The sequence below is a fragment of the Entamoeba nuttalli genome, assembly GCF_000257125.1.
Source record: "Entamoeba nuttalli P19 unplaced genomic scaffold asmbl_8328, whole genome shotgun sequence".
Lineage (NCBI taxonomy): Eukaryota > Evosea > Mastigamoebida > Endamoebidae > Entamoeba > Entamoeba nuttalli.
The window spans coordinates 1-11,725 of record NW_008579076.1 but is presented as its reverse complement, the minus strand read 5'-3'; the positions used below and the strand labels follow the sequence as shown (position 1 = coordinate 11,725).

The 11,725-nt window shown below is 27.1% G+C and overlaps 5 protein-coding genes across 5 annotated transcripts; 2 read left to right on the top strand and 3 right to left on the bottom strand.

Moving 5' to 3' along the window:
- Positions 1-1,685: 1,685 nt before the first annotated feature.
- Positions 1,686-2,924, bottom strand: ENU1_183760 (hypothetical protein; the record flags this gene model as incomplete). The annotated part of the gene is made up of 1 exon (XM_008861589.1): positions 1,686-2,924. The coding sequence occupies one exon, from the start codon at positions 2,922-2,924 to the stop codon at positions 1,686-1,688; it is 1,239 nt and encodes a 412-aa protein (XP_008859811.1).
- Positions 2,925-3,188: 264 nt separating this feature from the next.
- On the bottom strand, positions 3,189-4,598 carry ENU1_183750 (hypothetical protein; the record flags this gene model as incomplete). Its single annotated transcript, XM_008861588.1, has 1 exon — positions 3,189-4,598. The coding sequence occupies one exon, from the start codon at positions 4,596-4,598 to the stop codon at positions 3,189-3,191; it is 1,410 nt and encodes a 469-aa protein (XP_008859810.1).
- A 447-nt stretch (positions 4,599-5,045) lies between these two features.
- On the top strand, positions 5,046-8,753 carry ENU1_183740 (hypothetical protein; the record flags this gene model as incomplete). The annotated part of the gene is made up of 1 exon (XM_008861587.1): positions 5,046-8,753. The coding sequence occupies one exon, from the start codon at positions 5,046-5,048 to the stop codon at positions 8,751-8,753; it is 3,708 nt and encodes a 1,235-aa protein (XP_008859809.1).
- Positions 8,754-8,809: 56 nt separating this feature from the next.
- On the bottom strand, positions 8,810-10,264 carry ENU1_183730 (hypothetical protein; the record flags this gene model as incomplete). Its single annotated transcript, XM_008861586.1, has 1 exon — positions 8,810-10,264. The coding sequence occupies one exon, from the start codon at positions 10,262-10,264 to the stop codon at positions 8,810-8,812; it is 1,455 nt and encodes a 484-aa protein (XP_008859808.1).
- A 322-nt stretch (positions 10,265-10,586) lies between these two features.
- On the top strand, positions 10,587-11,711 carry ENU1_183720 (hypothetical protein; the record flags this gene model as incomplete). Its single annotated transcript, XM_008861585.1, has 1 exon — positions 10,587-11,711. The coding sequence occupies one exon, from the start codon at positions 10,587-10,589 to the stop codon at positions 11,709-11,711; it is 1,125 nt and encodes a 374-aa protein (XP_008859807.1).
- Positions 11,712-11,725: the final 14 nt, after the last annotated feature.

The window sequence follows — 11,725 nt, the reverse complement described above, 5'->3', positions numbered from 1 at the left end:
ATCACAACTAGTGCATGCTCCATTTGAAACCGATGCACAATGTGGAACAGCCTCTCTTGGTTCTTTTTCATTAATGAGTTTATCAGCTTTATAATCACCAAGTGAAATTGATATGAATAAAATAAGAATAAACATGAATAAAATAAACAGACGAAGATCTCTTAAAAAGGGAGAGGGTGGCTGAAGTGAAAACCAAAGTCATTGTTTAATCTTTTGTACCGTTCTTTACTTACGCTTATTTTCTTTCTTATTGATTGAATTGAAACTAATACTATTTTACTTTTTTTTTGAATAATTTCATTATAGTTTTTTTTCCTTTGTTAATAGTAATTAACCGAAAAGAATCTTCCTTTTCTTGTTGGTTATTCTTATCCTTGTCTTGGTGCAGAAATGTTGTAATTTGGTTTCAATATATTCAGACCATTCTTCTGATACTTTTTTATACTTCTTTTGAAAAAAGACAGAAATTAGAATTTGCTATTCTTACGAAACTCTTAATAATGTTTTATTAGAATAGAATCAATGTTTTTTGAGGCATATAAAATCGAATAGTTATCCTTATTTGGTTCATAATTTTCAAATAGAGGAACAAATAATGTTTTCTTAGATTACAAGTTTATAATATATTTATTTTTATTCTTTTTATTTTATAATTTTGAGAACTAATTTAAATTACTTAGATAATGATGTTTATTATCCTTTGTTTTGCTTTAACACCGCTTAAGTCAATGTAATATAATATGTTCATAAACATAATACTTTACTATGACATTTGTGTTGTCTTTTTATTTTAAAATGTGTTGATTTCTATAAAATTAATAAAAAATATAATAAATAAATGATTCATTTAATATTATTTTATGTACATATTCTCTGTTGATAAATGTATTTTTACGGTATTGTTCTATAACTACTAATATAATTTATAAAAATGATGTTATTTAGTTGATGTTTATAATTAAAATATTAATTCCATCGTAGGTGTTTATAGTGTTTAAATAAATGGAAATTTTTTTCTACTGTGTTGCATCACAGTCTTCTTATTCTTTCACATTCTTTCAAAGTAATTTAATATCATCATTAACATTCAGTTCAATGAAACATTATTCAACTGAAATTGGTTTTAACAACAATGAATGTTCAAGTGTATTGAGTAATTCTACATAATGAGTCAGTTAAAAAAGATTAATATAATTTGTATAAACAAATTGCAAAAGATAATGAAAAGATTTATGAAATTTAGATTTATGTTGTTATGTGAAAAAGATATTTGTATTAATACAATGATTTTGTAAATTTAGTTGTTATAAACAAAGAGGAGAATTGTATAAAAATAACGTTATAATACTACTACTTATAGTATTAGGTATATATGTTAAAGAAAATAATTTTGATTGGCTTTCATTGAAAAAGGAATGTAATAATTCAAAAGTTTTGATTTATTCAGTGCTTAATAATGAATAAAAAGAAATTCCAATTAGAGAAAGTTAAGTATGTAACTCTTATTCTTTTTTAAAACTTTATCTCTATTTGTTAAAAATGTTTTATGTACAAAATCACAATTGATTTGTGAGAGAGTTAAGTTAATTTGTATGTTTTTTTTTTATTTTGTTTTAAATTTATTCAAAGAAGAATTTGATGAATGAAAATAAAAGAATTGACTAGTTAAATTAAATTGTAATTTATTAATATGATTGGTATGAGTAATATGAACCGGCTCCAAGAATGCTTTCTTCAAGAATACCATATTCCATCATCTCTTTTTGAATCTCTTCTTCTGTTTTGTTTTGTTCAATTCCTTGAATAATTTCATCAATGACTTCAGAACTTAATGAATAACTAAATTCATTATCACAACTCTGAAGCATTCCAAAAAACTTTCCATTTTCAATTAATCCACCACCACTCATCCCATCAACAATACAACAATATGTACAATGAATAAGTTCTTTTCCTTTGAATGATGTACTACATATTTGCCCCTCTACCTCCTTTAAATTCTCTATATTGACTGGATATCCAATGTGTTTCTTTACACCTTTATTTATTACATTATTTTTTATTTTATTTTCTTCAATAATTTTCATCTTTGCATCAACACTAACTACAACAATATCAAAACACCATGAATAAAACAAAACACTTCCTTGAATACTTTGTTGTGTTATTGGGTTGATAATTTCTACTGGGAAATATCTGTTTTCAAATAAATGAGATGATGTAACAAAGATTGTTTTTTCTCCCCAATGTTTTATTCCGCAACAACTTCCTTCTTGTTTTCCACTTCTTATTTTATAAATTCCAATTGAATTATCAGTAGTTAACGCATCGAAATTTCCTATTGCATTCATAACAGTATTAATATTGATAATAGTTGTTGTATTTTTTGCTGTATTTGTAAAAAGAATTAAACCAATAATTTGATTTTTACAATTCATGACAAAACATCCACTAGAATTTCGAGGTGAGTGTGGTTGAACAATACATCCAATAACTGAGTTTAAATGGTAATACCTTTCTATGACTTTTGCTTTGATTTCAATGTGTTGTAAAATAGATGGTCCATTTGTAGAATCTCCATATCTTATTATTACTTCATCACTAATCTCATTACTTACAGTATTTTCATTCCATTCAATATCACCACACATCTGATATTCAATCATTAAATACTTCTCAAAAAGGTGTTTTTCTTCTTTGTTGATAATGCCTTCTTCTGTTTTAATAGTAATTATATTAACGTCTTTACTTTGAATTTGAATCATTTCACCATTTCTCTTTATAGTTTTCATTTCAATGACATCATTCTGATGAATATCCCATCCACATTTATTGGTTAGTCCAACAATATAATTATCCATTTTTATAATAACTCCATTTGAATTAAATTCATTATGAACAAAACTTGCTTCTTTCCATTTCATTACTCTCTTTTTAAGATATTTAATCTATCTCTTAATAAGTTTTAATTCTAAAATAAAACAAATCTTCACTTTCTTGCTAATTATTTTCTGAGTCCAAAAATGACAATTAGACAAAACAGAACAAAACCATAACTAATGACGAGTTTTTTTTAACTGTTTCAACACAAAAGAAATACATGCATTACCAAAAGCTGTTATATGGGTAATTTTAGTAAAATCCAAAAAGTGTTGTGTATGAGAATATTTGATTATGTTTATAATTATTTAGTCATCCCATTCATCACTGTCATCTTCAAAGTCATCATCACCATCATCATCAGCAATATCTTCTCGTCTTTTTTGCATAGCACTTGCAAGTAAACTAGTTAGATCAACTTTCTGTGTTTTATTGAGATTAGCCATTGATGGTCTTGGAGCATTAGTATCAACCTTTTTCAATTGCGTACCTTTTTGAATTTGATCTAACAACGAAGGGGCAGCTGGTGCAACTGGAGGAGCAGGAACTCCATGACTTCCTCTAGGAGGAGGTGGTGGGGGTGGAAGATCGCTTTGAGTTTCCATTGCAAGAGGTGGTGGGGGTGGTGGAGCACCACGAGGTGATGCACCACCTCTAGGAGGAGGAGGGGGTGGTGGGGCACCAACTCCAGACTCTTTTCTTCTTGGAGGAGTAGGTCTTGGGGCACTTCCAGATGGTCTTTGAGGTGCTGATTGAGCAGGACGAGTACCAAGACCTCTTGAAGAAGGTGGTAATGGAGGAGCAACAAGGTCTGATGTGCCCAATGAAATTTCATGAACTTCAGGGGTATTGTCTTTACGTTGTAATTCACCTAAAATTTCTGGTGGAATATTTCCTGCCTCAACTTGAGCAGTGATAATTCCAAACAACATTTGTACAGTATCAGGATCAGCTAAATCACGTCTTTTAACACCAGCATCCTTTAAAATTTGTTTTAAATCATCTGACATCCATTTTGTATTGATAAGAATTTGTTTTTTATTCATAATTAAGTCTTTAACTCTTCTTGGCCATACGTTTTGAGTCTTAGATAACTTTTTAATTTTAGGAGTATTTTTTTCTAAGAACATAGCATTTAAAGAAGAAGAATTTTGTTCATCTTCCAGAAAAACGAACATACCAGTAATTAATTGGCAATACATCTCACACATTAAATTTGTTGTTTCAGTGAGTCCTTTAACAATTCCTTTTTGAACAGTTTTTTCTGCTTCATTAATATTTTCCATCAATGTTTTTAAATTATCACCTTTTTTTAAATTTTTAGCTCGTTTTGTAGCTTTTTCTTTTGCATCTTCATTTTTCTTTCTATCATTTTTAACAGTTTCCTTTGTGTCTTTAATTTTCTTTGGCATTTCACTAACTTCTCCACGATAGATTCTAATAGTGTTATCAACAAAAATTTTATTAGATTGAGTTAATGTGTTAGCTTGTGTTTCTAACATTCCTGCCACACTTTGAAGTGCTGTATTAATTAATGTACATCCATCCATAGTTACTGACATTCCTTTTAATTGATTAGCAATACCAATAGCACATGAAGCGAGAGTGGTTTGAGCCTTTGAATAAGCCTCACAACTTTCAATAAGTTGTTTATATGTTGGGAGGATTGTAGAAAGATGCTTTAATATGAGAATTAATTTAAGTAAAAACAGAAACATAATTTAAAATGAAAGAATAATAAAATTGATATTCTAGAAATAGAACAAAGGAAAAAAAGTTGAGTTGTATATATAAATAAGAAAAGAACAAACGGTAAGCATAGTAGATGTTAGTTCATCCATTTCTTTAAGTTCAGATGATGACTTTATAGTAAAATCTTCTTGAGTAGAATTTACTGTAGGATTATTCTGATTTTCTGTCATGTAAATGAATTTTAAGATTTTCACTAATAAATGAAGTTTTTGTTTCAATAGCATTTTTGTTAATTCCAATTTTCATCGTTTTTTTTTCCTTCCACAAAAAAATAACTCCATTAGAACAATTGTCTTTATAATTACTTTTCATTTCATAATAATCCCCAATCTTTAAAATAATCAATTCGAGATTGAAAAAAGAAAATTTAATAAAATCTGAACTGATAATTAAAGAAATAAATAGAAATAAAAATGAATGAAGAAAGAAATGATCCTATTCAAGTTGTTAAAATTGAACAACCAAGTGATACCATTGCCACATTAAGTTCTTCTACTTGTTCATGTTTATTACAAAACAATATTTTATTATTTGGAAAGAAAGGTATGATGACTGCCATTTCATTAGATAAAAATAAAATGACTGTATTACATCAATATTCATTTAGTGGAACGATAGAACAAATGTGGTACCATCAACAAATGCATTTACTTATTTGTTTAATTAATAGTAAACTTGAATCATTTCAAGTTGATTTAAATAAAAAAGCGTCAAATGAAGTATTTAAACGTATTACTACAAAACAAATTAAAAATACTGGACCATTTGAATGTTTTAGTACATTTGTACGTAAAGGAGTAGTTTTTATTGCTGCTGTAGATACAAAAAAGAAATCATCAATAACATTAATTGAATCTAAAACTGATGGAATATTTTATAAAGAGACTAAAGTTTGGAATGCAGAAGATAAAATTGTTGGTTGTAATTTTGTTAATCAAAACTTAGTTCTTGTTTATCCTAACAAAATACAAATTATTTCATTCTTTGGTAAAAGTGAAACTATTTGTAATAAATCTATTATTCCATTTAAAGGTAAACCAAGATTTTTAGAATTACAATTAAATCAAATTCTTGTTCATACAGGAAATTGTGTTTATTCAATTGAAGAAGATGCAGTAAATTTAGTTCCTAGTGATTATCCTGTTATTACAATAAGTAAAATGTCTCCATTTATTTTCTTTATGCAAGAATTTGCACACAATAAATTTTATATTACTTATAGATTAGAACCAATGACACATGCCTCACCACATTCACTAGATTTTAGAAGACCTGAATATTATAAAGGAAGTTATATGCATGAAGCTGTACCAGTATTTATCAGTGGTACAAGTAAACAACTAACTTACTTTACTCCAAATCCTAAATGGTATGAATCTGCAATTCAAAATGGACATTATCAAAGTGCAATTGAATTTATTACATTATTAGGAAATAGTGCAGATGAACATTCAGAACAATTTAAAAGATGTGCTTATACATTAGGAGTAATGAATAAAATTATTGAATTTTATAAAAATGAAGAAAATAGAACAAGTGAGAATATTATAACCATTTTAAATGATTTTAAAATGGGTGGAATTAGTCCAAAGAATATATTAGTCTTTTTAGAATTATTTTTATTCCATGACTTTATTACAGACCTTCATACATTATTTCAAGATTGGTTTACTGTTTCTATTGAAAATTGGAAGAAAGATATGGTTAAAACATTCCCTGGACAACTTGTAAAAAATCTTCAAGATGCTTTAGAAGAAGTTATTAAAGAAAAAAATACAGCTTTAAAAAATAATAAAAGTGTTCCATTACAAAATCATTTTAACTCAGAAGGACATTCTACGAAAGAAATTATTCAAGCTATTGTTACTTATCTTATGGCAGTAAAATCACAAATTGTTAACAAAGAACAAATTGATGGAGAAACAAGCGAAGAAAGAGAAATATTTTATACTTCATTAGTAGTTATTGTTTATTATCTCTCACCTAATTCAAAGGAAATGCTTGAATTATTACAAAATACTAAATTCCTTTTTAAAACAGTTATTTTAAAAATTCTAGAAGAACATACTACAATTAATAAAAAGCTACTTATTGAATATTACATTTCTCAAAACCATATTGATGGAGTTTTTAACATTAATGGAATTAGTTATTATGATAAAAGAAATGCAGTAATTCGTATATTACAAAAGAAAGAAACTGGTGACAAAAATAAAGTTTATAAAAAAATTGAAGAACTTATTGAAGAAAAAATAGAAAGTAATGGTGGAAGAAAATTTATTGAAGAAAATAATATGAAATTACAAGATGAATTATATTTAATTTTTGGAAAAGAAAAATCAGTATTAGGTATTGATGAAATTTGTAATATTATTGAAGGATGGGAGTTTGGTATTAAAGATGAAAATGAAGTAAATGAATTTAGAAATAGATTAAGTTGTTTGTATTGTTTAAAATGTTATAAAGAACAAGGAGAAACAGAAGAACTTGGTAAAGAAGTTATTGAGAAATATATCGTTCATATTAAATATGCCTCAATAAATAATATTATATTAACTGATGAATATATTAAATCATTTATTGAAATATCAAACAAATATCCTTCTATTGTAGAAAAAATTAATTATTCAACAATAAGTCCATTGTATTATAAAATTAGAGCTTGTATTGGTCTTATTCAACACCAAGAATTAATGCCGATGTTATTACAAATTTGTAAAGAATTAAAAGAACAAGAAGAAGTTTTAGATGGTATTTATAATGATTCATTTAATCAATTAGTCAAATTCATGTTAAAACTTTTTAATCAAAAAAAAATTCCACAAAACGTAACTAAAGAATCATTAATGACATTATTATACTCTCCTTCTATTCAAAAAATTCTTAAAGAAGAATACATTCCTTTATCTCTTGTTAATAATTTGTTTGCTGAAATTTCTCTTATTATCTTTACATCAACAAATCCTATTGAAGTTTATCATCATATACATCAACAGATTGTTAAAGATCATCTTCCAGGTACAGCTATTAGATTTATATGGGATCTTGCTGATCCAGTAGCATTACCTATTAAAGGAGGAGATGAAGAAATTAAAGAAGAATTAAAAATATTTGAAGGTGATGAAGATAGACAAAGTATTTTAGAAGGAATTATTGGATATTTAGAAAAGAAAAAGACTAAAAAACCAGAAGGAATGTTATTAACTGACTGTTATCTTGAATATTTAAAAATTGCCACTAGTGATAGATTAAATGCTACATCTAAATTAAATGACCAAATGCAAAATACTCCAGTATTACAAAAACATATTGAAAAAGATTATGATAAATTACCTTGGATATTACGTTGTAGAATTCAACACACTAAATGTAAATATAAAGGATTATTAGAATATTTTAAACAAATGAAAAATCAATATTCATCAACCTTTGCAGAAGATTCTTTTTGTGAATTAGATAATTTTATAAGAAGATTTGATCGTACATTTAATTTCGATGGAACTTCAGGAAGTATTGCTAAAATGGTTAGATTAATAAGACAAAATTATCGTCCATTCAATAAAGTTCATCCAAATCATATTGGAGCTGAAACAATCATGTATTGTGTTTGTCAAATGAATATCAGTACAAATACTTCTGCTTTATTATCTTTTTTGGTTCATTTATTATTGGAGAAAGATAATGACTCATTTGATAACCCATTTCCAATTTCATTTGCACTAGAGTTATATGGTCGTTTCTATCCTATTATTCCTTTAAAATTTACTGAAGGTGAATTTAAATGGCTTGGAGTTAAATTTGATACTTTTGAATTAAATATTGATATTGAAACTTGTTTATTCAACAAGATGCTTGATCGTGTAGAGAGTTTTGATGATTTACAAATCTTACTTCCTGCCATTTATTCTTATGCCAGAAAGTATTTCTACCTTTCTATTTATTCAAATGCTATTAAAGGACTAACTATAAATTCTAATAAACGTTATGAAGTTATTGATCGTAAAACCGTTTGTTACAAATGCCATGATCAAATATCAGCTACAAGTGCTTTTGTAGTGAATAATGGTCAATACGCTCATGAAGACTGCAATGAATTAAACCTTGAAAACCCAATTAATTGACTTTTAAACAACACTATTAAAATTTGAAATAAAAAAAAGTAAAAAAAAAATAGAAATTAATTGGAGAAGAGTGAAACATATGCAATTGCAGCAACACAAACTAATACTGTCATTGTTATGCCAACTAATTTTAAGACACTCATTGGATTAACAATTGATGAACATTCTCTTAAAAATCTTGAAAATTTAGGATTGTTAGAATAAGTTTCAATCATCCTTGAGCAGAATAACTTTAATTCATCAGTTTGATAAGTTTTCACTATTTGAAGTAATTGCTCTGAATGTTTAAGGTTATTTAAAACATAATCATCCCATGACCTAAATGCCAATGGATCAATAACAAGCATTTGTGCAGCTAAATCCACTGATTCAGATAATCCAAATTCAAAGATTTTAGATGGAACTTTTCCTTTTAATAAATTAGGAATTTCAATTAATTCTGCATAATATTCTTTTAATGGAGTTGAATCTAATTGAAGAGCATATGCTGCTTGGAATGCTTTTAAAGAAACAGCCTGAGGTAATTTTGTTTTCTTAATAGCATTTAATAATGTTTCAATAATCTGTTTATGAAGAGTAAGATCAAATTTAGAAAGAGATTGTTGATGAACTAAAACTAAAGAATATACTTTGTAAACTTCATGTTGAATGAACAGATAAATCAAATGAATATCAATTTCTTCTTCAGTAAATTGTAGTGTTTCAGTTGATAATGATAGTGCTTCAACATAGAATAATTTTCCAAGAGAAAATGATGAATCATTTTTATATTGTTTTAAATAATTCTTTCTTTTAGATATACTAATTTGATTTAATATTTGATTAAGATCTTTATTATCAGCAGCACTCAAATGATTGAATGGATAATAATCCATATCAGCTTGTTCGTTCCATTGTTCAAAATATTGTTTAAGCATTTCTAATTTTTCTTCTTCATTGATAATATTCTTTTTTCTAATTTCTTTTGGTAATCCTTTTAAATTAATTTTACCATTTCTTTCTTTGATTTCTAACTCTACTACTTTATTTTTCTTTACTTTTTTTTCTTTAACTTCATTCTTTGTATCAAACTCTTCTAATGCATTTGATTCATGTATTTCTTCTTTAGCCACAGTAATAACTTCTTCTTCAATTTCTAATTGAACGTTTTCAGAAAAAGTATCAACAGGAATATGTTCAACTTTCTGATTAAGAATTTCTTCTTCTTTTCTTAACTTTTCTGCTTTCTTTTCATTACGTTCATTTCGTTTTTGTTCTTTACTTTTCTTAGGAGTTTTATTACTTTTAACTTTTTTTTCTGTTTCTTCAACCTTTTCTATATCCTCATTCTTTTCCTCTTTAACCTCTTTCTTCTCATTTCTGTCTGGTTTGATTCCAAGTAATTTTTCTTCTCTTCTTCTTTGTTTCTCTTCTTCTTTTTTACGTTGTTCTTCTTCTTTTGCTTTTTCTAATTTTTCTTTTTCTTTCTTAGACAACTTCTTTACTCCTTTTTCTCTTCCTCCTCGTTGCATCTACAAATCTAAACTTCTTTTTTAAGTTCTTTTAGTTTTTGTTTTATATTGCATTAATTAAAAAGCCATAGTTTTTGGTTTTTGTGAGTAGTTTCAATTAGTATCTAAAGTGAAACAGATTAATAATAAGTTTCAGGTGTGGTATTGTTTCTGGAATTGCACATAAGTGATTCAACTTTTTAAAAAAACTTTTGTTATTTAATCTCAAAGAAGAATAAGAAAGAAGTTATAATAATATTTTATTATCAACATAGTGAGAATAGATTTAAAAAGAATCTTCTAACCTAGAGTTTTGAGATGATAGCATTTTAAACAAAAGAAAATGCCAGGTGAATCGTCTTCGTTCTCAAATGAACAGTCATTAGGAGATATAGTCGTTGGTTATCTATGCTTGTTTATTTCAGTAATACTCTTTGGATCAAATTATATAGTAACAAAAAAATATCCAGTTGGAGATGGATTTTATTTTACTTTTATGATGGGTTTAGGTGTAATGGTTGTAGGAGTATTTGTAATGTTAATACGTGGTGCATTCCATCAAGGTCCTATATTTTTAGAACCATTTTCTATGATTGGAGGATTACTCTGGGCAACAGGGAATTTAACTTCAGTTCCAATTATTCAGTGTATTGGACTTTCTCTTGGTCCATGTATTTGGGGAATATTTAATATGATCACTGGATGGATAACAGGTACTTTTGGGCTGTTTGGTTTAAATGCGGATAAAGACGACATTAATATTTTTTGGTTAAATTGTTTTGGTACATTTCTTACAGGATGTTCTGTTCCGTGTTATGCAATGATTAAAATCAAAAGTAAAAAAGAAATTCAAGAAGAAAAAATTAAAGTCAAATATAAAAAAATTGAAGAAAGTCCACTTGTTCAAACAAATGATGAACTTGTTGATGAACTTAATCACCACTCAAAAGACAGAGATGACGATGAAACACCAATATCTAAGATGATCGAACATCTTCCAAAATGGAATAAAATGATTCTTGGAATTGTATTAGCCATTATTGCTGGAATAATGTATGGATCAAATTTTGATGCTCCAAACTATTTAAGAAACAACAACTTAGCATCTCCTGATGGTATAGATTATGTTTTTCCTCAATACATTGGAGTATTTTTGGGATCTGCTACATATTTTATGACGTACGCTATTATATTTAGAAACCAACCATTTATCTATAACCAAACTGCTATCCCTGGTCTTATCGCTGGTGCAATGTGGGGAATTGCTCAAGCCTTATTGTTTATTGCTAATACAAGTTTACCTTATGTTGTTGTTTATCCAATAGTCACTGCAGGACCAGGACTAATAAGTGCACTTTGGGGAATTCTTGTTTTTGGAGAGATCAGAGGAATAAAAAATTTCATATTCTTTGGCTGTGGTACTTTGGTATTGTTTTTCGGACTCGTTTGTATTATTTGTTCGAGATAATTGAAGGATTTTTA